At 45.1% G+C, this 25,602-nt stretch overlaps 1 protein-coding gene across 1 annotated transcript; it reads left to right on the top strand.

Annotated features, from left to right (window-relative positions):
• Positions 1-3,848: 3,848 nt before the first annotated feature.
• psmb8 (proteasome 20S subunit beta 8) lies at positions 3,849-22,309 on the top strand. Its single transcript, XM_062972954.1, has 6 exons — positions 3,849-4,051; positions 8,281-8,428; positions 17,907-18,018; positions 18,632-18,761; positions 21,187-21,391; positions 22,098-22,309. The coding sequence occupies exons 1-6, from the start codon at positions 3,905-3,907 to the stop codon at positions 22,184-22,186; spliced, it is 831 nt and encodes a 276-aa protein (XP_062829024.1). The 5' UTR covers positions 3,849-3,904; the 3' UTR covers positions 22,187-22,309.
• Positions 22,310-25,602: the final 3,293 nt, after the last annotated feature.

Here is a 25,602-nt window from a genome sequence, read left to right as displayed (position 1 = left end):
GCCCACTTGGTCTCCTAGCAACCCAATAAAAATAATAAAAAACACTAAAAATTAATACAATAAAATACTATAATAACAGAAAAAAACTAAAATAATACAAGAAAATAATAAAATATAATAAATAAAAATATAACTTCCAATAAAATTAATAAAAAATGCAAATACCGTCAAATAAAAATTACACAACAATTTTTAACCAATACCACCACCACTTTGCCACAGCAACGCGTGGCCGGGCACAGCTAGTATATATAATAGTAGAGTTGGAAGAGACCTCATGGGCCATCCAGTCCAACCCCCCGCTAAGAAGCAGGAAAAAAAACTGGCATAAAACCAGCCAGCCATAAAACCTCAATTACCTTTTGGTATGTGCGTTGCGGGGGGGGGGGGGGGGGGGGCTATATAAATGGGCTACAGAGAAGATTCTGGTATTCCGTACAATTTGAATCTACCCAGCGTGTGTCTTGGTGCAGTCTTCTGGGGAAGCCTTAACCCACAGCACAACTGGAAGAAGAGAACCTTACAATACCAGGCAAGTGCGGCTTATAGATCTGTTTATATATCTGTGTAATGCCCAAGGTGGGAGAAAGAACTTTTATCTCCTTGAGGCAAGTGTGAATATTGCAATTGGCCACCTTGATTAGCATTGAATGACCTTGCAGGTTGAAAGCCTGGCTGTTTCCTGCCTGGGGGGGGATCCTTTGTGGGGAGGTATTAGACATGTTAGAATTCCAGACATGAAACAATCAGGGTCAGCTGACACCTTCCAACGGAGGATTCCCCCAGCCAGGAATCAGCCAGGCCTTGAAGCTGCAAAGGCCGGGCTGTGGCACAGGCTGGTGAGCAGCCTGCTGCAATAAATCACTCTGACCATGAGGTCATGAGTTTGAGGCCAGTCCGTGGTGGGGTGAGCACCCGTCAATTAAAAAAATAAAAAATAGCCCCTGCTCGTTGCTGACCTAGCAACCCGAAATATAGTTGCATCTACTATCAAGTAGGAAATAAGGTACCACTTATAAAGTGGGGAGGCGAATTTAACTAATTTACGACGTTGGAATGAGGAAGTGCCGTCACAGTGGATGATGAAGCAGCTGCTCCCCCCTGTGGCCAGAATCGAACATCCCCTCAGGAGAAGGTTAAATTGCCTCTGCGTCTGTCTGTCTCTGTCTCAGTTCTATGTGTATATGGGCATTGAATGTTTGCCCTATATGTATATAATGTGATCCGCCCTGAGTCCCCTTCGGGGTGAGAAGGGCGGAATATAAATACTGTAAATAAATAAATAAATAAATAATCAAGGTGGCCAATTCAAACATTTACAGGGTTGTTGTGTGGTTTCCGGGCTGTATGGCCATGTTCCAGAAGCATTCTCTCCTGGCGTTTCACCCACATCTATGGCAGGCATCCTCAGAGGTTGTGAGGGATATCCCTCCCTCACAACCCCTGAGGATGCCTGCCACAGATGTGGGCGAAACATCAGGAGAGAATGATTCTGTAATTTGTAAAATCATAACCTAATTTGATGTTTAATAGGCTTTTCCTTAATCCCTCCTTATTATCCAAGATATTCGCTTATCCAAGCTTCTGCCGGCCCGTTTAGCTTGGATAAGTGAGACTCTACTGTACAGTAGAGTCTCACTTATCCAACACTCGCTTATCCAACGTTCTGGATTATCCAACGCATTTTTGTAGTCAATGTTTTCAATACATCGTGATATTTTGGTGCTAAATCTGTAAATACCTGTAGAGTAATTACTACGTAGCATTACTGCACATTGAACTACTTTATCTGTCAAATTTGTTGAATAACATGACGTTTTGGTGCTTAATTTGTAAAATCCTAACCTAATTCGATGTTTAATAGGCTTTTCCTTAATCCCTTTTTATTATCGAAGACATTCGCTTATCCAAGCTTCTGCTGGCCCATTTATGTTGGATAAGTGAGACTCTACTGTATTTTTAAAAAACTCTAAAATCAGGACAGTAAATAAAGAAAACGAGAATTCCAGGCACGAAACAATCAAAGCCATTCAGAAAACAGGGGAATTCCAGACAGGAAACCATCAGGGCCAGCTGACATCTCCCCACAAAGGATTCCCCAGGCAGTAAGCAGCCAGGCCTTGAAGCTGCAAGGCCATTCAATGCTAATCAAGGTGGCCAATGGCAACATTCCAACTTGTCTGAAACAGACAAGAGTTGTGTTGTGGAAGGCTTTCATGGCTGGGATCACAGGGTTGTTGTATGTCTTTCGGGCTGTGTGGCCATGTTCCGGAAGTATTCTCTCCTGACGTTTCGCCCACATCTATGGCAGGCATCCTCAGAGGTCGTGTATATACCTCGCAACCTCTGAGGATGCCTGCCATAGATGCGGGCGAAACGCCAGGAAAGAATGCTTCTGAAACGTGGCCAGAAAACTCACAGCAACCTTTTGAAGTGCTGCTTGCCTCTTCACAATGAGATCTTGGGATCCTAATGTTGGATTTGAAGCCAAAGTTTGGATTTGAAGCCTACCTATCCACAAGGAGAGGTTCTTTGGAGCGTGTAGACTTTGGAAACCTTGCTTATCCATCAGGAGAGATCTTGGGTTTCATCTAAGGCTTTCAACTAAGCCCGGGGCTGTGGCGCAGACGGGAGAGCAAAGCCAGTGCAATTAACTGCAATGGATCACTGACCAGGAGGTCATAAGTTCGAGGCCCGCTCAGAGCCTATGTTTGTCTTGTCTTTGTTCGATGTTAAAAGGCACTGAATGTTTGCCTATATGTGTTCTGTGATCCGCCCTGAGTCCCCTTCGGGGTGAGAAAGAAGGGCGGAATATATAAATGCTGTAAATAAATAAAAATAAGGTTGGAAGTTTGCAGACGACACAAAAGTTTGCAGACGACACCAAACTGGGAGGGATAGCTAACACTCCAGAAGACAGGAGCAGAATTCAAAACGATCTTGACAGACTAGAGAGATGGGCCAAAACTAACAAAATGAAGTTCAACAGGGACAAATGCAAGATACTTCACTTCGGCAGAAAAAATGGAAATCAAAGATACAGAATGGGGGACGCCTGGCTCGACAGCAGTACGTGTGAAAAAGATCTTGGAGTCCTCGTGGACAACAAGTTAAACATGAGCCAGCAATGTGATGCAGCAGCTAAAAAAGCCAACGGGATTCTGGCCTGCATCAATAGGGGAATAGCGTCTAGATCCAGGGAATTTATGCTCCCCCTCTATTCTGCCTTGGTCAGATCACACCTGGAATACTGTGTCCAATTCTGGGCACCACAGTTGAAGGGAGATGTTGACAAGCTGGAAAGCGTCCAGAGGAGGGCGACTAAAATGATTAAGGGTCTGGAGAACAAGCCCTATGAGGAGCGGCTTAAAGAGCTGGGCATGTTTAGCCTGCAGAAGAGAAGGCTGAGAGGAGACATGATAGCCATGGACAAATACGTGAAGGGAAGTCATAGGGAGGAGGGAGCAAGCTTGCTTTCTGCTGCCCTGCAGACTAGGACACAATGGAACAATGGCTTCAAACTACAGGAAAGAAAGGAGATTCCACCTGAACATCAGGAAGAACTTCCTCACTGTGAGAAGGGCTGTTCGGCAGTGGAACTCTCTCCCCCGAGCTGTGGTGGAGGCTCCTTCCTTGGAGGCTTTTAAGCAGAGGCTGGATGGCCATCTGTCGGGGGTGCTTTGAATGCGATTTCCTGCTTCTTGGCAGGGGGTTGGACTAGATGGCCCATGTGGTCTCTTCCAACTCTACTATTCTATGATTCTATGATTCTATGGAAGACTTTCTCCTCCACCATGAGACCCCCGCCCCCTATGAAAGGCGCTCCTTCCCCCTCCCTAAGGCTCCTTTCACTTTCATTTTTGCTTTCTCGGAACCGCAGGAGGAAGCGGCCTTGGCTCCGGCGATGGCGCTGCTGGAGGTGTGCGGCGCGCCCTTGTCCTCCAGGACGTGGGACTGGGACCCTCGGGCCCACCGGGCCTCCCCGAACGAAGCCGCGCACTACGCCTTCGGGCTGCGGGAGCCCCGCATCGCTGTGCCGCCCGGGAGGCAGGTCAGTGGAGGGAAGGAAGGAGTAGGGAGGGAGCCTCTGAGCACGGGCAGAGTGCCGCCTTTAGCGCCCACTGCCTTTAGAACCCAGGAGCGAGGAGGGAAGGGTTCCAGGTGGGAGGGGTGAGAACTTCAGGACTTTCCTAAATACAGTCCCAAGGGTGCATCTACACCAGGCATGGGCCAACTTCGGCCCTCCCTCCAGGGGTTTCGGACTTCAACTCCCGCAATTCCTAACAGCCGAAGGCTGTTAGGAATTGCGGGAGTTGAAGTCCGAAACCCCTGGAGGGAGGGCCGAAGTTGGCCCATGTGGGGAAATCAAGAAGCCCAGCTTTGGAAGAAGCCAAACTTAATTCTCTCCCTTGTATTGGGAGAAAGGTGAGATATGCATTAAATAAATGATTGTTTTAAAAAAATGGTGGGTGTAAAGAATGGGATGCTCAGTGTGCATTTGCACAATTAAGACCAAAGTGCCAACTGCAACCAATCCTTGGGACATTAGACTCTGCCATGCTGAGACATGTGGTTATTAACATGCCGTTTGGGTCGGAGTCAGTGTGGCACCATGACTGGAGTATTGGGCTATGACTCTGAATAGAAGACAATAGAACAGCTTCATTGTCATTGTAGTATTGCACAACGAAATTTATTTATACAGTAGAGCAGGGGTCCTCAAACTTTTTAAGTGGAGGGCCGGTTCACAGTCCCTCAGACTGTTGTGGGGCCAGACTATGATGTAATAGTCCAAAATTAGGATTGTTGTTGTTGTGTGCCTTCAAGTCATTTCAGACTTAGGTCAACCCTAAGTCTAAAGTTTAGGACAGAGGCCAGGTCAATGACCTTGGAGGGCCACATCTGGCCCATGGGCCTTAGTTTGGGGACCCCTGATCTAGACGATCTCATAAGACCATAGGTAAGCAAAGAGGCCTCCAAAGACCATCAAGATGGTCTCATAAGACCATAGGTAAGGAAAGGGTCTCCCACAGGTCATCTAGACAATCTCATAAAACCATAGGTAAGGAAAGGGACCCCCAAAGGCCATCTAGACCATCTCATAGGAACATAGGTAAGGAAAGTGACCTCCAAAAGCCATCTAGATGGCCTCATAAGACCGTAGCTAAGCAAAGAGACCTTCAAAGACCATCTAGATGACCTCATAAGGCTATAAGTAAGCAAAGAGACCTCCAAAGACCAGGTAGACTTAGGTCAATCCTTAGTCTACAGTTTAGGACAGGGGCCAGGTAAATGACCTTGGAGGGCCGCATCCGGCCCCCGGGCCTTAGTTTGGGGACCCCTGCAGTAGAGTCTCACTTATCCAACATAAACGGGCCGGCAGAACGTCGGATAAGCGAATATGGTGGATAATAAGGAGAGATTAAGGAGAAGCCTATTAAACATCAAATTAGGTTATGATTTTACAAATGAAGCACCAAAACATCATGTTAGACAACACATTAGACAGAAAAAGTAGTTCAGTACGCAGTAATGCTATGTAGTAATTACTGTATTTATGAATTTAGCACCAAAATATCACGATATATTGAAAACATTGACTACAAAAATGTGTTGGATAATCCAGAATGTTGGATAAGCGAGTTTTGGATAAGTGAGACTCTACTGTAGATAACTAGCTCTGCCGGGCCACATGGTGCTGTGGGGAAATGTAGTGGTATGGAAATAAAATATTGAGGAGTTGATGGTAGTTAGTATGCTGTTTTCTAAAGCTTGTGAATACACACTATTTCTGGTTGCTACTTTTTTTGTCTGTTGGAAGTAAGTTTAAATGCTGCAGCTAGCCAGAATGGTTAGCATTTAATAGCCTTTCAGCTTCAAAGCCTGTCTGTTTCCTCCCTGGGGGAATCCTTTGTTGGGAGGTGCTAGCTGGCCCTGATTGTTTCCTGTCTGGAATTCCCGTTTCCAGAGTGTTGCTGTTTGTTTACTGTCTTGATTTTAGAGATCATATTGTTCTGTTTTATTACACCACAGTAATTTTATATATTATGTTATTTGCTTAGAATTGGATTATATGATGCCCCTTCTACACAACTGTATAAAATCCACACTGAACTGGATTATATGGAAGTGTGGACTCAAGATATACCAGTTCAAAGCAGACACTGTGGATTATCTGCCTTGGCATTTTGGGTTATATAGCTGTGTGGCAGGGCCTTGGGTCTAAACTGCCATAGAATCCAGTTCAAATCAGATAATCAGTATTTTATAGGCAATGTGGAAGACTAAAGTGCCTACTGCAACCAATCCTTGGGACATCAGGATCTGCCTTGCTGACACGTGCCGTGGCTAGCATGCCGTTTGGATCAGAGCCAGTATGGCACCATGATTTGAGCATTGGGCTATGACTCTGAATAGAAGACAATAGAATAGCTTTATTGTCATTGTACACAACGAAATTTATTTATTTATTTATCTATTTACAGTATTTATATTCCACCCTTCTTACCCTGAAGGGGACTCAGGGTGGATCACAATGCACATATACATGGCAAACATTCAATGCCATTAGACATACAACATACAGACAGACAACAGAGGCAATTTAACATTTTCCAGCTTCCCGCTTCATGAGTGTATGCTCGATTCCGGCCACAGGGGGCTGACGATATGTGTTGTTGAAGGCTTTCATGGCCGGAATCACTGGGTTGTTGTGTGTTTTCCAGGCTGTATGGCCATGTATGAACTGAAGATAACGAGAATTGCAACCCAACAACGTTTGTGGCCCTGAGGTTGGGAAAAGGTTGGAGGACATTTTGAAATCAGGCACCCCATCCACAAGCCTTGTTATCTACATTCAAACCCCTCTCTCCTGACTAAACTGAACAAACTGCCGCCTTCCAGATGTTCTTGTATGATGCTCATCAGCTCTAATCATGATGTGTAATGAAGAGGAAGACAGGAGTTGTAGTCCAGCATATATTTGGAGGGCCACATAAAAGGACATGGCAGGCCAGATTCGGCCTCCCAGGCCTTGGGTTTGACACACACGAGCTAGAGCACTACAGACAATGTCATAAATGTTGGTTCCTGATCCTAGCCACAATAGCACAGTCAGGTGAGCTAAACATTATTTTTTCCTCTTCCTCCTCCTCCTCCTCTTCTTCTTCTCCTTCTTTTCCTCCTCCTCCTCCTCCTCCTCTTCTCCTCTTCCTCCTCCTTCTTCTTCTCCTTCTTCTCCTCCTCCTTCTTCTCCTTCTTCCTCTTCCTCCTCCTCCTCCTCCTCTTCTTCTCCTCCTCCTCCTCCTCTTCTTCTTCTCCTTCTTCTCCTTCTCCTCCTTCTTCCTCCTCCTCTCCTCCTCCTCCTCTTCTTCTCCTCCTCCTCCTCCTTCTTCTCCTCCTCCTCCTCCTCTTCTTCTTCTCCTTCTTCTCCTCCTCCTCCTCCTTCTTCCTCCTCCTCCTCCTCCTCCTCCTTCTCCTCCTTCTTCTCCTTCTTCTTCTCCTCCTCCTTCTTCCTCCTCCTCCTCTTCTCCTCCTCCTCCTCTCCTCCTCCTCCTCCTCTTCTTCTTCTTCTCCTCCTCCTCCTCCTCCTCCTCATTCTTCTCCTTCTTCTCCTTCTCCTTCTCCTTCTCCTTCTTCCTCTTCCTCCTCCTCCTCCTCCTTCCTCCTCCTCCTCCTCCTCCTCCTCTTCTCCTCCTCCTTCTCCTCCTTCTTCTCCTCCTTCTTCTCCTCCTCCTTCTTCCTCCTCCTCCTCTTCTCCTCCTCCTCCTCTCCTCCTCCTCCTCCTCTTCTTCTTCTTCTTCTCCTCCTCCTCCTCCTCATTCTTCTCCTTCTTCTCCTCCTCCTTCTTCTCCTTCTTCCTCTTCCTCCTCCTCCTCCTCCTCCTCCTCTTCTCCTCCTCCTCCTCCTCTTCTTCTTCTTCTCCTTCTTCTCCTTCTCCTCCTTCTTCCTCCTCCTCTCCTCCTCCTCCTCTTCTTCTCCTCCTCCTCCTCCTTCTCCTCCTCCTCCTCCTCCTCTTCTTCTTCTTCTCCTTCTCCTTCTCCTTCTCCTTCTCCTTCTCCTCCTCCTCCTTCTTCTCCTTCTTCCTCCTCCTCCTCCTCCTCCTCTCCTTCTCCTTCTCCTCCTTCTTCTCCTCCTCCTTCTTCCTCCTCCTCCTCTTCTCCTCCTCCTCCTCTCCTCCTCCTCCTCCTCTTCTTCTTCTCCTCCTCCTCCTCCTCCTCCTCCTCCTCCTCCTCCTCCTCATTCTTCTCCTTCTTCTCCTTCTTCTCCTTCTCCTCTCAGCCATCTGAGTTCTTGCAGACCCACTGTGAAGGCAGCGCTGATGGGCACCGGATCGAGCTGGCCCATGGCACCACCACCCTGGCCTTTACATTCCAGCACGGAGTGATTGTAGCCACCGACTCCCGGGCATCGGCTGGCAATTATATAGGTGAGTTCTTCTGTGGGCCACGGAGGAGAAAGTGTGGGTAGAAAGAGGGGACATTATTTCTTTCTTTCTTTCTTTCTTTAAGCTGGTATCTTGTTGGGGTTACAGTGTTATAAATTTAACTGCAATTACATAAAGTCAGTGTGGCATAGGGGTTTGAGTATTGGATTACAACTCTGGAGACTAAGTTCTGAATTCCTGCTCTGGGTGAACTGTGTGCGAGTCCTACCTTTTCAGCCCCAGAAAACCATCTCGGGGGTCTCCATGTGTTGGAAACAACTTGAAGGCACACAACAATATAACCTGGATTGTGTCTTCGCACAGTGTTTGTCTTCTCAGAAAGGAATGAAACAGTCAGCCGCATGGTTGTTATGCAGTGATCCTGATGCACACTGTATTCAGATGAATAGACAACATGTCCTATGATGCCCCAGATGTCATAAAGCTGGAAGAGATCACAAGGGCCATCCAGTCCAACCTTCTGCCCCTTTTGTCCTATGGGACAACTTGCATGCCACTTATCTAGCATTAGAGACAGTTTAGTATGAAAGGAACTAACTTTGATCAAATGGGAAAGAAGTAATTTCATAAGACCCCTGAAAAGGTGACATGCGTGGCCATATCAAGACTGAGCTACCTTGCATTTCATTCATTCATTCATTTACAGTATTTATATTCCATCCTTCTCACCCCGAAGGGGACTCAGGGTGGATCACAATGTACATATACATGGCAAACATTCAATGCCATTAGACATACGACATATATAGACAGACACATATAGACAATCACAGAGGCAATTTAACATTCCTGCTTCTGGCTTCATGAGGGTATGCTCAATTCCTGCCACGGAGAGTTGCTGTTTCATCATCCACTGTGATGTCGAGTCCTTAATGGAGTACTTCCTCATTCTTCTGCACACTCCCGGATGTTTTTATGGTGTCGTAAATTAGTTAAATTAGCCTCCCTGCATAAAGCGCTACCTAAATTTCCTACTCAACAGATGCAGCTGTCTTTCGGGTTGCCTAGGTCAACAACAAGCTAGGCTATTTAATGGCCGGGCACTCAATCTAACCCAGGCTGACTTTGAACTCATGACCTCTCGGTCAGTAGTGATTTATTGCAGCTGGCTACTAACCAGCTGCGCCACAGCCCAGCCCTTGCAGACCCAATGTACCCTTCCACCCTCATCTGCAATTTAAAAGGAGACATTGGGCAAAAAGGTTTGCCAAGATTCATCTACCCTTCCAAACCCTGGGGAAAGAAATTCAAAGAGATAGGAATGTTAGTCTGAATATCAGTCTGCAAAGAGATCTTGTTGCAACTTTGAGACTAAATTGAATGAATGGAGTGGGTATCATAAGTCTCTGGAGAGCAAGGGTGCATCTATGTTGTAGAATTAATGCAGTTTGATACTATGTTAACTGTCATGGCTCAATGATGTAGTGTTGTAGTTTGGTGAGGCACCAGCACTCTGGTAGATAAGGCTAAAGACTTTGCAGAACTACAGCTCCAATTATTCAATTGAGCCATGGCAATTAAAGTGGTGTTAAGCTTCATTTAATTCAGCACCCAAAGTCTTAATTCCTCAGATGTAAGGTTCATGGATCTGAGGAAGAAGATATAGTCTATGTAAGGTGCTACATACTGCAAAACCCTGCTAAACCGGTCTGACGAGACAATTGCACAAAAGCAGTTATTTGCTACGGGAAGGAAAGACTCTGCCAGACTGAATCTGGACTCTATCCCTTAATAGCAATATTTCTTTGTGTAGGATCTGTACTATCATACATGTGCCCTGGATGCCAGCATGATTTGAGTGTTGTACTAAGACTGGGAGACCAAGGTTTGGAATCCCCATTTGGTCCTGGAAACCCATTAATTGAGTTTGGGCAAGTCATACTCTCTCGGCCTCAAAGGAGGGCCATAGCAAAGCCCCTATGGACAAATTCTGCCAAGTCAACCCAGTGATAGGGCAGCCTTAAAGTCAGAAATTATTACACAACCAATGTACTTTTTAGTTGCCTGCTGATGGCCCCATGGGTTTCGTAGGGTTATCTTAAGCAAAGAATATTTAGAGACAGTTCAGTATCACTTTCCTCTGAAATAACCAAAAACAAAGGAAGGAATGATCTCCCTATATTATGCACTAGACAGTCCTCATCTAGAGGCTTTCAGTTCTAGGTGAATCATTTTGATATAGATAGCTTAAAGCAGCTTCAGAAAATGCAAGGAGAGTGAAATGCAAGGGGCCAGGCTGTGGCGCAGCTGGTTAGTAGCCAGCTGCAATAAATCACTATGACCAAGAGGTCATGAGTTTGAAGCCAGCCCGGGTTGGATTGAGCACCCGGCCATTAAAATAGCCCTGCTCATTGTTGACCTAAGCAACCCGAAAGATAGTTGCATCTATCAAGTAGGAAAGTTAGGTGCAGCTTATCCGGGGAGGCTAATTTAACTAATTTACAACACCATAAAAATCATCCAGCAGCATTTGGAATGAGGAAACAATCCATCAAGGACTCAGTGTTACAGTGGATGATGAAGCAGCTGTTCCCCCTGTGGCCAGAATCGAGCATACCCTCATGAAGCCGGAAGCTGGAAAATGTTAAATTGCCTCTGTGTCTTTGTCTCTGTTTCTGTCTGTATGCCATATGGCTTTGAATGTTTGCCATGTATATGTACATTGTGATCCTGCCCTGAGTCCCTTTCGGGGTGAGAAGAGCGGAATATAAATACTGTAAATAAATAAAATTAAAAAGAGACATGGAGAACAAAATATACAAGGAGAAGTTGAAGGTGCTGGGCATGTCCAGCTGGGGTGGCATTCCTGCCCTCTTTGAAAGCCTCAAGGACTGCATAGAGAGGAAGGGTAGGTTTGAAAACAAGCTTTATATATAGCATACAGCAGGCCACTCAAAAGTGATAGTCCATAAGCTATTGGTACTGGTTCCTGGCAGGTTTCCAGGAAAGAAAGAAACATTTGTTTCAGACAGGTACAAATTTAGTCTAAGTCCTTGGCATGTTGTAGTGATAATTTCCAGCTTGAGAAGCACTGGCCTACAAGGCCTCCTATTTATTTCTGGCAGTCTCCCTTCCAAGGTGCAACTGAACCTGACCCTGCTTAGTTTCCAAAACCAGAGAGACCTGGGTTCTCAATGGTGTTTAGGAAGCCAGCCATGGTGCCTCTGAAAGCCATGAATCCCTCTGAGGAGCAGCTCAGAAAATTGAGAATTGTAGAGTCCCACTTATCTGACTTCCGCTCATCCGACACACTATATTATCCGACATCCCTCGCTTGATCACTCACTCACTCACCTGCCCTCTCGAGCCAGCCGGGTTCTGGTTCTGCGTGAGTGAGGGAGGGCGGGTGGCAAAGGCAGCAATGGTGGCAGAAGCAGGAGCCTGGCCTCCCTTTCCTGCCTCCTCCGGACCCCAGCTCTCTACCCCGCTCCTCCCAGTAGCAAAGGTGGCAGCAGCGGCCACCTTTGCCGTTTTCCCTTGCTTGCTCGCTCAAAGGTCCTGGTTCTGCCATCACTGCCGGGAGTGAGGGCAGGTAGGCAAGCGAAGGAGGGCGGCAAAGGCCCTCCCTCGCTCAGTCACTCACTCACTCACCAGGCCAGGTCCTGGTGCTGCTGCCATTGCTGCCAGGACCCAGCCTGGTGAGTGAGTGAGTGAGGGAGGGAGGGCTGGCGAGTGAAAGAGGGTGGCAAAGGCCCTTCCTCACTCACCAGGCCGGGTCTTGGTTCTGCTGCCATCTCTGCCCCGACCTGGCCTGGTGAGTGAGTGAGTGAATGAGTAAGTGAGCGAGGGAGGGTGGGCGAGTGAGTGAAGCGGGGAGGCAAAGGCCCTTGCTCGCTCACTCACTCACTCACTCACCAGGCCGGGTCCTGGTGCTGCCGCCGCCGCTGCCCAGACCTGAAGGAAAAGCTGACAAGGAGAAGACCTGGCTCTGGCTCACGAATGGGACCCTGAAGAAGGAGGCAGAAGGCCTGATCCTTGCAGCCCAGGAGCAAGACATCAGAACAAATGCAATTAAGGCCAAGATCGAAAAATCAGCTGATGACCCAAAATGCAGACTGTGCAAGGAAGCCGACGAAACCATTGATCATATCCTCAGCTGCTGTAAGAAAATTGCACAGACAGACTACAAACAGAGGCACAACTATGTGGCCCAAATGATTCATTGGAACTTATGCCTCAAGTACCACCTCCCAGCAGTAAAGAACTGGTGGGATCACAAACCTGCAAAAGTATTGGAAAATGAGCACGCAAAGATACTGTGGGACTTCCGAATCCAGACTAACAAAGTTCTAGAACACAACACGCCAGACATCACAGTTGTGGAAAAGAAAAAGGTTTGGATCATTGATCCCAGGTGACAGTTGCATTGATGAAAAACAACAGGAAAAACTCAGCTGTTATCAGGACCTCAAGATTGAACTTCAAAGACTCTGACAGAAACCAATACAGATGGTCCCAGTGGTGATGGGCACATTGGGTGCCGTGCCAAAAGATCTCAGCCGGCATTTGGAAACAATAGACATTGACAAAATTACTATCTGCCAACTGCAAAAGACCACCCTGCTGGGATCTGCACGCATCATCCGAAAATACATCACACAGTCCTAGACACTTGGGAAGTGTTCGACTTGTGATTTTGTGATACGAAATCCAGCATGTCTATCTTGTTTGCTGTGTCATACAATAAAATAATAATAATAAATAATAAAGCAAGGGATTCCAATTGCAGGAAAAAGGACTCAACCTGAATATTAGGAAGAACCTCGTTATGGTAAGAGCAGTTTGATGTTGCCTCCAAGTGTGGTGGTGTCTTTTTCTCTTGAGGTTTTAAGGCAGGAATGAAGGGGTAGGAGGAAATGGCCATATAAGGAGGTACGAGCAGGCCAGGAACACAGCCGATGGGTTAACACATGGTTTCCCTGAAATCATGTGTTTTGAGAGAAACGAAAGTAATGAAATGTAATACTGCACCACAAATATGCACCAATGGTTTGATATGTGGGCGGTCGTAAACTGAACCCACTGAATTGTATAAATAGACACTCGACCCTGTCTGCGGGGTTCTCCCTTTTCAGCATCTAGTTGTGCGTGGGATGAACCTCTGCAGCTGCAGGAAACTTTTAGTAAACTGCTTTCTTTGGAAAAAACCTCCAGTTGTCTGTCTCCTACTTCCACTGCGTCCGCACAGACACACAAGCCGAGAAGAGGGGAAGTCTGGTTTCCGCTACATTTTCTGGTGACCCCGACGTGATTCCACAATAAGACGGACCAGGAGATCGGAGACGGATCCCGTTGGCGGGACGGTCCCAACTCGGCGGTGGGGGCCAGAGGCAACTACCGTGAGACGAGAAGGGGCCCCTGAATATTGTAAGACCGGCTGCGGTACTTGCCTCTGATGCCAACGCCGGCCGACGGTGGGAGCCGCAACGACAGCGAGGTTCCAAAGAAACCAGGCAGGGAAAAGGATCCAGGGAAAAGTCCAGGGGCGAAGGTTGGTCCGACGTCTACAGCAATCTGGCAAGTATAGTGGTTAAAATGAGACACTAAGGGAACAGCGCCGGGAGGGACACAAAGGTTCCCAGGGAGGTATAAAGGGGTTCTGTCTTGTTATTCCTGACACACACCGTTGAGTGTCCAGGTGCCCAGTCCAAGGCAGTCCCCTCTATTAGGCAGGATGGGAGGCAGTGGGTTCAAATCCACCACCCCATTACAGTGTATGTTAGACAATTTCGGCTCAGTTGCAAGTAGAGCCGTAGAAGGAATTCCCCAGAGAACAAGACTTGTGAGGGTGCCCCAAGACCAAGTCGTGCAGGGCTCATGAGGAGTCGCAACTCCCGGGGAAAGGAAAAAAACAAACAAAAAAAAACTGTTTGATTTCTTTGTCATGTGTGGGGAATAATGAGTTTCAAGTTCTGCATGTTTCGTGGTAATATTGAAGTGAAAATGAAAAATGAGTCTATAGATTTACACAAAAAATGTTGAGCACAAATATCTAGAAATGTTTTATTACGGTTGAAAAAAAATCTGATTCGAAGAGGGTCTGTGTTAGTTTGCTTTTGCTGACAAGCTGCAGAGAGGCGAGAAAAAGGGAGGGAGTTAAAGTGGTGTTGAGGCTCAGAAAGTTTTTTCCTTGTTATTTCTGAGGAACAAAGGCTGTTTTCTTAAAAAGTTTTCCTTTGCACCTGGGCCTCATGCCAAAAAGATAGTGGGAAAATCTTGGCAACAGTTCAAGGTAAAAACTCCCTGTTATTCTTGTTAAAACTCAGGCGAAATGCCCAGAGAAAGATAATGGAATTCCAGTGGACAGCCAAGGTCAATGAAAGCCGCTGTAAAAATGTAATGTGAATTTAATATGAAAAAAAGAAAGAAAGAAAATGATGATGTAAATGTGTGTATATATATATATATATATTGGGGTTCTGTCTTTCACCTGGATCTTAAATCCTTGCTTTTGGACTTATTTTGGGACAACTGGGTGAGAATGTTTCATGAGCTGAGATAGAGTGTGTGACTTTATCTAAACAACTAACCACTAATCAGAATTCCTGTGGACCTTGTGTGAATGAGATGTATGTGTTGAATTCAAAATGCATAAAGAGTTATAAACAATGTTAGTAGATTTGTTCAGAAGCAATTCGGAAGCTGTAGATATTTTTTTTTGGAAAAAAAAATGGTCTTAGGCTTGAAAAAAAAAATAATCCTTGTTTTGAAAGAACAATGCTTCAGTGTTTTTAGAGAACATGGTGCTACAGACTTTAAACCCCTTACAGGTTATAGGGAAATGTTGGAGGTTCTTTTTTTTTTGCAGCACTTTGGAATACAAGGAGAGGAGTTATTGGTTGTAGAGACTTTGTATGGAAAACTGTCACAAGTTGGCAGTGCAAGAAAAAATATATATATATATTTGTTTTTGAAAAAAAAAAATTGACCCCATATTCCTGACACAGAAGGATTAAGAACTGACATTGATTTTTAAATTTTTGATTGACATTTTATTCAAAAAGGGAGCTAGTGCCCAAGTGATAAAAAGTTATCCTTTTGAGAACCAAAGACATGATATAATTGGCTACGTCTCATGTTGCTTCATAATAATTTTGTGAGATTTGGATTCTGGACTTTGTGATTTTGGCCCAACTCTTTCTAAAGGTTACGGAAAGGAAGGACTAGGACTTTTGTAAACGGGACATTAGATCATGCAAATAGGGGCATTTTTTTCCATCGCCCCCAGCCTGGATTTTGCCAGATTTGAGAAGCGGCAGGAGGCTTTTCAACGTGTGTTACTAACAAATTTTGAGCTGTTCAACGAGTCGGTGTAAAAGGGGAATTGAGTAAGTTTAACACAGCAGCAGGACTGGAGTGGAAGATTGCATTGCAGCAAGTGGATACACGATTGTTAAATCGTTTGCGGAAAGGAAAAGAAAAAGATGCGGAGAAGAAAGATTTTGTTGGATTTCAAGACAGATGAGTGTGTTGTCAAAGGCACAGCCTCTGAGGAGGCCTGCCTTGGATGTGGGCGAAACGACTAGAGAGAGTGCTTCAAGAGCCATACAGCCTGGAAGGATGAGTATTTCCCTCCCCTTCTTTTCCCTCTCATTGTTTTTTGCTACAGGTCCTGAACTCCTGTATGGGATAAACCCAGAAGTCTATGAGACATGTTTATTGAGAGGCCTGGGAGGGCCTATAGGTGTTGCTGAGTGCTAAGGCTGTGATGGAGTGTGGCATAAGGCTGGAGGCTGTAAGGGCTGACCAACTCAACAACATACAATTTTCTATTTTGACCCAACTCTCCTGGATAGGACCTTTTGTAATGGGACATTGCAAATAATTCGGATTTTTGACGGATTTGAGAGACAATGAGGGACTTTTTCATATGCCATCTAACAACCTTGCTTTTTAAGCCAAAAGGAGGATATAGCACGGAGGCAATGTGACAAAGAATAAAATAAGTTAACCATTGCAGCAGGACCAGAGTAAAAAGGATTACTGCAGATCGCGAAAGAAGGCCCATGGAGGAATCATTTCTCAAGAGGCCATGGAGGGGTCGTTTGGGAGCTGAATAGTGGCCTACCTGCCCCACCCGTGGAGAGACAAGGGATTTCAACAAGATTGGCTGAGACAAAAGTGATGCCGAACAGGATGATCGACAGATGGGTAATCCGTTCCCCCTCCCCCATTCTCTCTCACTGTCTTCCTGCTTTCTTTTTCAGCTTTTTTTTTTTTTTTGGACTCCTGTTCCTAAATTGGAGATCCATAAGGCATTGTTACTGAGAGGCCTGTTTTCCAAAAATGGAGATCCATAAGGCATTATTACTGGAAGGCCTGTTTTGGAATCCGAAACAGTTTAAGTCTACCCCACCCACACGCTGGGTATACTAAGTATGACAGCTAAAGCCCTGTAAGAGATGGGAATTTTCTTTACAGACTTTTTCTTTACACAGAGACAATTCTTAGAGACTAGAGACTTGATTGGACAAAGAGACTTTCTTCAAATTAACTGAACATTATTCCTTTGATCAAGGAAGAGGAAACACATCCCCAGTTTGACTTTATGCCAAAGACTGAAAAGACCTGAAAGTTGGACATGTATGTGAATGGCCACCTCTGGCCATAGCAACAAATCCATCATCGGAAGAAGCCAAATGACTGGGCTAGATCAGAATTCTACTGTGGACTATGTCCTTTCTAAAACCTGATTAATATTTTTAATCCTCATGTGTTGTTTACCTCTGGTGATGAAACTATGTACAAATGCTATTCTGCGCTCATTTTCCACTGAAAAGATAGCTTGGCTGCAAGCTAGAAGGGATTGGAGGGACCCATAAGTCTGCTCATTTAGTTTGCTTCAGCTTTTGTATACACGCTTCGCAAAAAAAAAATGGGGGAATAAGGCAGGAATGAAGGGGTAGGAGGAAATGGCCATATAAGGAGGTACGAGCAGGCCAGGAACACAGCCGATGGGTTAACACATGGTTTCCCTGAAATCATGTGTTTTGAGAGAAACGAAAGTAATGAAATGTAATACTGCACCACAAATATGCACCAATGGTTTGATATGTGGGCGGTCGTAAACTGAACCCACTGAATTGTATAAATAGACACTCGACCCTGTCTGCGGGGTTCTCCCTTTTCAGCATCTAGTTGTGCGTGGGATGAACCTCTGCAGCTGCAGGAAACTTTTAGTAAACTGCTTTCTTTGGAAAAAACCTCCAGTTGTCTGTCTCCTACTTCCACTGCGTCCGCACAGACACACAAGCCGAGAAGAGGGGAAGTCTGGTTTCCGCTACAGTTTTAAACAGAGGCTGGATGGACATGTATCAGGAGCGTTCAGTTATGTCTTCCTGTATGACCAAAGGAGGTTGGACTGGATAACCCTTGGAGATCTCTTCCAACTCTATGATTCTGTGATTCCATATACTTCTTCTAACATCTCCCCTTCTCTCATCTTCCTTCTCTCCTACAGCTACTCTGCTTTGCAACAAGGTGATTGAGATCAACCCCTACTTGCTGGGCACCATGTCAGGGTGTGCTGCAGACTGCCAGTACTGGGAACGCCTCCTGGCCAAGCAGTGCAGGTGTGTATCCTGAAATCAGTGCTAGAGAAGGCAGATCTTTGGCTCTACTTTGCTCTTGTTTTGCATAAACGAACCTGAGGTTCCCTTGCTTCTTCCACTCCCCATTATTTAGGCAATCTCTCTCCGTTTTATTACGCCAAATTTGCTATATGTGTGTGTGTGTGTGGAAAGAAACCCTTTAAAAGTTTCCTGCAAAGAGCTCAGCTCTTTGCAGAGGCAGGCCACGCCTCAAACAATGTATCGGTTTGAGTGCAGGTGGCTGAGATTGTCAGTTGGCAATCTGAGCTTGCTGAGAGAGTATAGAAAAGGCAGGCTCTCTGGCTACGGTCAAGTAGCAGTTTTGAATATGCTATGCTGGATGTATATATTGATTGCTGATTGATTAGTTATTGATCTTATGCAACTACATGGACATTGTAAGATTGCTGAACTGTTTTATATTTCAACTCAACAAGTAAAGTTCCTTTGTTCTTTCAATTCCTCTGCCTGGTGTGGTTATCTTTGCACATGGTGTTAACTGGACACTGCTGGTTCCGCTACGCTACATACTCTCTTAAACCCTAACACGTTTCTCTCCACCCCCAACCCCACTGCTCTCCTCCTCTGGACCCAGACTCTATTACCTGCGGAACAAGGAACGGATCAGCGTCTCAGCAGCCTCCAAGCTGTTGGCCAACATGCTGTGCGAGTACCGAGGGATGGGCCTCTCCGTGGGCAGCATGGTGTGCGGATGGGACAAAAAGGTAAGAGCTGAGATGGTGTTGTGTCCTGGTGGAGTTGACCCTAGGAAAAAGATGGGGATTCAGATCAACAAATACCTTCTAGCTTACTTTCACTTAGGCGATCTCCCGCTGTCCAAGTATGATGGTCCTCCAAGTGTAGTGTCTTGGCGGTAGGTACATAGGTGACTGTGGAGTCCTATTCTTGACCCACACATTCTTCCACAGTGAGGTCATCGGATTCCAGATGGAAGGTGGTCCTGGTCAGGGTTGGCCTGATATGCCTTCCTCTTGTCACGTTCCTCTCGTTCACCCTCCATCCATGCCTCTTCGAATGCACTGATGGCCACAGCTGACCTTCTAGCACTGTCCTACTGAACCAAGATCACTTTTTGTGTGTGAATACAACAGGTCTTCATTGTCAACAATAGGCCAAGAAATTACACCCAATCCTCTACAATTGGGTTAACTTTTGATATTTGTTTAATGCAGTCTCTAGGAATCTCTACATCCTCCATTGTGATTCTGTGGTCAACCTCCATCACAAGTTGACCACAGAATCATGCTGAAGGATGTCGAGATTTCCAGAGCAGTGTTCTCTCAAGTTAAAAAAGCAATCTTTTTATTTGTGGTTTCCCACTTTTGCTGGGGTCCCATGCCCCTAACCTCAGTGAAGGTGGAGAGCCGATTGTAATTTGATTCTGTTTCAGTGTTGATAGTGTCCCATGTGTTTAGTGCCTCAACTCATGAGGAGAGGTGGACAACAAATAAATAATTATCATCATTAAGTTGCCTTCCCTCTGCTCTTTTTGGGGAAAGGATAAGAGTATAAATAAAAGCTGCTGGTGATGGTGGGGTGTTGACTAGTATTTGTTATTACCATTATGAATCCATAAACTAAAGTTTCTAATCTATAGTGACTTCATAGTAGCTCCATATATCCTTGATTGGGGCCCTTGTGCCACATTTGTAACTCTCCTCCCAAATCAATTTGTTTGGGCAGCCACTATCTTGTCCTGGCAATAAGAGCACAGGGAGATGGTGTTTTCATCCCTTTCCTGCCATGGAATGAGCCTGTGAGAAAAAGAAGCAGGAGCCCTGTTGCTATCCTTGTTGCAGCCTCACTCTCTAGCAGAAGAGGGCTCGAAACACTATCCTTTTATGCCTCAATTGCCAGCAGAACAGAGCTCTGTCACTCACTGCAGCTGCTGTTCACCAAAGGAGATTTGAAAGGGTGGCCTGGGAGATGTTACTTAGTTATCTGTTCATAACTAATTAGCTGATGTTGAATACCAGATGATGATGATGATAGAAATAGCAGCAAAAGCACAACTGCAGCACAGCTGTGGGGAGTCCTATTTTCTGCCTCTGTGGGCTGTATTGAGTTTGAAAAATACAAAATAAGTTCAGGTTTTGAGAGGTCTTAAACCTATCACCCCTGGGAAAGATTTTTCACCCTCCTTTCCTATCCAAAAAAAAAAAAACCAAAAAAACGGAAACCTGGAAATGTCAAAGGCCATGAAAAGGCCTCAGGGGATGCTCTTAGCCTATCCCTGCACAACATCTTATGTCAAAGAAGGACTAAAGTTATAGTTATATGGGCAATTAAATGTTCTTCTAGGCTCTAGAATAGGGACTGGGAATCATGGAGCCCTCTGGTGAGGTGTTGAGACTGCTGCCTACAGAAGGTCCAGCGAACAGAAGCAATGGTAATACATTCTAGGAGTTGCAGCCCAGTTACATCTACCCCCTACTTTAAAGAGCCATGGAGGCATCTGATCAAGTTGAGGTTGGAGACTGGGAAGGGAGGGGGTTTCCTCTTGTCCTTTAAAGGGGGCTGGGGTTTTGGGCAGTGGTTCTCAGCCTGTGGGTCCCCAGATGTTTTTGGCCTTCAGCTTCCAGAAATCGTAACAGCTGGTAAACTGGCTTGGATTTCTGGGAGTTGTAGGCCAAAAACATCCAGGGATCCCAGTTTGAGAACCACTTGTTTAGGGGATTGGGAATGAGAGTATTTACTAGGAGTGTAGGTGTAGCTGGAACTGCAACTGCCTAGCAAGTAATTATCATCATTATCTCATTTCTCCTTGCAACTTGAGGTGAGCTACAACATCATTAAAACAAGAGATAAAACACTAACAAGGGATGAAACAAGATATACAGAGTTAAAATAAAAGTTAAAATTCACTGATGAAATGCACATTAAAATGTCACAACTTAAAATGGATAAGGATAGGTCTACTAGAAGAGATGGGTCTTCAATTGCGTCTTAAATGCCAACAGATGATCTAGTTGTTGGATCTCTTTTGTCAGGTCATTCCATAGTCTTAACCCTCCAGACCTTTTGCTGACAGTTGCCAGTTGGGTTCTGGCTGGATGGTATGGACAGGAGCAGGCAATGATGCTTCTGAGAGACAAGCTTTACTCCAATTATTGATCTCTCCTTTTGTAGGGACCTGGTCTTTATTACATAGACGATAACGGGGTACGCTTGAGTGGGCCCCTCTTCTCCACGGGAAGCGGAAACACGTATGCCTACGGGGTGCTGGACAGCGGGCACCGTCCTGACCTGACTGTGGAGGAAGCCTATGACCTTGGCCGGAAAGCCATTTCCTATGCCACGCACCGTGACGCCTATTCGGGTGGAGTGGTGAACAGTAAGTACTCATTGTTAATGTGGGATTTGTGTATTGGTAGTGTTTAAATGAAATTTGTGTCTGGCATGTATTGCATACTGATTGCATCATCCAGAGTATGCTATAGTCTGTAAAGAGTTAATGACTGAGAAGCTGTGTTGACCTTGATGTGTGGCTGGAACCTGGGGAGTGTCCATACACAAGTGTGTTTGTACATTACTGATTGCATCCGTTGAGATCTTGCTCTGTTCTGAGTTGTGTCTGCCTAGAGTGAAAGCCAAGCCTGTGTTCATCTGCAAGTCTGTTTGTCTTGTACAGTAAAACTTTGTATATATTTTTTACCATCATCTCTGACGTCTCTTCATTCTGCGCTCCAGTGACAACATACAACTGCTGCTATGCTGCGAATTACTCTGACAATTGGCTATGGGCCCAGATCCTAGACCAGTTTGTCCAGACTGACCAGTTCCCAGATGCCAGTACCTAGACTGGACCAGAACTTGGGGAAGAACTTATTTTGGACTATGATTCCCATCATCCCTCAGATTCTGGCTTGGCTTGCTGAGAAATTGCAAAATCATTTTTGCAAGTTCTGCTTCTGACTCTTTCAATCCCAGTATCCCAGCTCCCTGTTTTGGTTTGCTTGTTTGTTTTGTGTGTGGTGAGAGTTGGATCTTGTTTTGCACATTTTTAACTCGCACCACGTTCCCTCTTTGCATCCAATTAGTGTATCACATGAAGGAAGACGGCTGGATCCGGGTCGGACGCACTGACGTCAGTGAACTGCTCTCCCAGTATGACGAGGCCAAGAAGTGAAACCAAATTGGGGTCCGACTGGAAACTGCAAATGTCCGAGATATCTGGACACTCAGGGCTGAAGGAAGTAAAGGCAGACGCAAAGTGCAGCAAACGGGGCAATAATAAAGTATCTCAAGCATTTCCTTTTTATTGTTGTTGTGGTTGCATCTTCAAGTTGTTTCTGACTTGTCATAGGATCCACTGGGGCCAAGAATGTGTGACTTGCCCAGGAAAACCCTTTCCTAACTTAGTGAGGATTCAAACTCTGCCTCCAGAATTATAGCCTAACACTCAAACCACCACACTACCACAGCATTGTTTGATAGACCACTTTTCTCCCACAAGGAATCCAAAATGCCTTGCATCATACATTAATATAGTACAACTGAAACAGGCTGTTATACAAACATGGAAAACTATTATCCATTAAAAACCCAATTAAATTAGAACAGTTTAAACCCAGTGGCACAGCAGGTTAAATTGCTGAGCTGCTTAATTTGCTGACCGAACGGTTGATGGTTCGAATCCAGGGAGTGGGGTGAGCTCCTGCTGTTAGCTCCAGCTTTTGTCAACCTAGCAACCTGAAAACATGCAAAAATGTGAGTAGATCAATAGGTACCGCTCTGGCAGGAAGGTAACGGTGCTCCATGCGGTCATGCTGGCCACATGACCTTGGAGATGTCTACGGACAATGCCGGCTCTTCGGCCTAGAAATGGAGATGAGCACCAACCCCAGAGTCAGACACAACTGCACTTAATGTCAGGGGGAAACCTTTATCTTTACCTAAAGCACAAGCCCATTACACGTTAAGTACTTGCATATCCATAGAACTACCCCGACCAGTTAAACCCTGGTTTAAATAAGTCTTGATTTTCCAATGAAAGGGAAGCAAGGAGGGGTCCAACCCAGCCTCCATTGGCAAAGAGTCCCAAAGTCTTGGAGCAGATACTGGGAAGACTCTGTCCCAGGACCTCACCAGCCTCGTCATAGCTATGGAATTGGTGGGACTGAGCAAAAACCTGCCCGCAAAGATTGGGAAGAATTGCTATTATCTCAGGGTCCATCCACATAGTACCTTAATCTCAGGAGCTCCCGGTTTAAAATGGAGGGTGTCCAAATGACGTCCCCAGAAAACATGGGAGGAATCACTACAAAGCACTAACAATGTGAGATTTTCAATGGCAGGAATATACTAATTCTGGCTGAAAAATGAGGTTATTCGAATCCCTGTATGTCCCTATGCTCAGAAAATACTGGCTTTTTATGTTGGTTTGTTCCCGGGTTATATATGTCAGTTCCTTATTGGTTGTATCCTAAAAACACGGTAACAGTTGACTAGAGGGTGAAAACTATCCTGGCAAGAGAAACACACACAAACAAAGGTTTTGCCATGTAATCAACTTTCCCCATGTTTTTATGATAAAAGCAATGAGGAACAGACATGTATAACCCAAGAACGTCACCCCATTGTTTCCAGGCATAATACACAACTAAACCTGTCTGGACAGATGGTTATGCAACCTCTGAATGATAATAATAATAATAATAATCCAGACCGACAAAGTTCTGGAACACAACACACCAGACATCACAGTTGTGGAAAAGAAAAAGGTTTGGATCATTGATGTTGCCAGTCGCATTAACGAAAAACAACAGGAAAAACTCAGCCGCTATCAAGACCTCAAGATTGAACTTCAAAGACTCTGGCAGAAACCAGTACAGGTGGTCCCAGTGGTGATGGGCACACTGGGTGCCGTGCCAAAAGATCTCAGCCGGCATTTGGAAACAATAGACATTGACAAAATTACGATCTGCCAACTGCAAAAGGCCACCCAACTGGGATCTGCGCACATCATCCGAAAATACATCACACAGTCCTAAACACTTGTGAAGTGTTTGACTTGTGATTTTGTGAAACGAAATCCAGCATATCTATCTTGTTTGCTGTGTCATACAATAAAATAATAATACTACAGTAGAGTCTCACTTATCCAACACTCGCTTATCCAACGTTCTGGATTATCCAACACATTTTTGTAATCAATGTTTTCAATATATCGTGATATTTTGGTGCTAAATTCGTAAATACAGTAATTACTACATATTGAACTACTTTTTCTGTCAAATTTGTTGTATAACATGATGTTTTAGTGCCAAATTTGTAAAATCATAAACTAATTTGATATTTAATAGGCTTTTCCTTAATCCCTCCTTATTATCCAAGATATTCGCTTATCCAACGTTCTGCCAGCCCGTTTATGTTGGACAAATGAGACTCTACTGTAATAACAAAGTTCTGTTCCTGGCTTAAAAGTGTCTGTTTCTGTTTAATAGTGCAGTCCTGACTTTGTAAATTGTGGTCCTACTCCATAAACTTTGTTTGTATGCCAGAAACTTCACTAAATGTGTGGAAGATGAAGTTTCTCTTGCCAGGACAAAGTTTTCACCCTCTAGTCAACTTTTGCCATCTTTTCAGGAGAAAAGCAATAAGGTATAGATATGTACGACTCAGGAAAACAAGTAAAACAATGTACATATTTGTATCTGCACGTTTAAAGTTTTTTTTAAAGTGGCAAAATTTCCGATGGATGTCTCGCAGCAGCCATCTTGTGGGCTTTGAAATCCCATAACAAAGCAGAAAGTCTAGGTGTTGCAGGCAGAAATCCCAGGACCAACGGGTATGTGTGTGGACCTGCCTTCAGGTCCTGGTTTGTTTTGTCCATCATGGAAAACCCACAATTTAGTGTTGTCTGGAAGCGACCTCAGAGGACAGGATGAGGATCCAAAATGACCGTAGAAGATTAGACAGCTAGTCCAAATCCAACAAAATGTCAACAGAGAGAAATATACAGTACTATAAAAGGTAAAGTAAAGGTTTCCCCTGACGTTAAGTACAGTCATGTCTGACTCTGTGGGTTGGTGCTCATCTCCATTTCTAAGCTGAAGAGCCGGCTTTGTCCATAGACACCTCCAAGGTCATGTGGCCATAGGCATGACTGCATGGAAGGCCATTACCTTCCCGCTGGAGCGGTACCTATTGATCTACTCACACTGGCATGTTTTCGAACTGCTAGGTTGGCAGGAGCTGGAGCTAATAGCGGGCGCTCACTCCACTCCCGGGATTTGAACCTGGGACCTTTCGGACTGCAAGTTCAGCAGCTCAGAGCTTTAACACACTTCACCACCGGGGTTCCCTACAGTACTATACTTTGGCAATAAAAATGAAATGCACAGATACTAGATGGGTGACACCTGCCTTGAAAATAGTCCCTGTAAAAGAGACCTAGGAGTCTTAGTAGAACACAAGGTGAACAGGAGTCAACAGTGTGATACAGAAGCTAAAAAAGCCAAAGCGATCCTGAGCTGCATCGATAAGAATATAGTGCTGACATTGAGTGAAAACATAGTCCTACTCTCTTGTTTTTTGGTCAGA

Source organism: Anolis carolinensis, chromosome 2 (genome assembly GCF_035594765.1).
Source record: "Anolis carolinensis isolate JA03-04 chromosome 2, rAnoCar3.1.pri, whole genome shotgun sequence".
Classification (NCBI taxonomy): Eukaryota; Metazoa; Chordata; class Lepidosauria; order Squamata; family Dactyloidae; genus Anolis; species Anolis carolinensis.
This window is presented reverse-complemented; position numbering and strand designations above follow the sequence as displayed.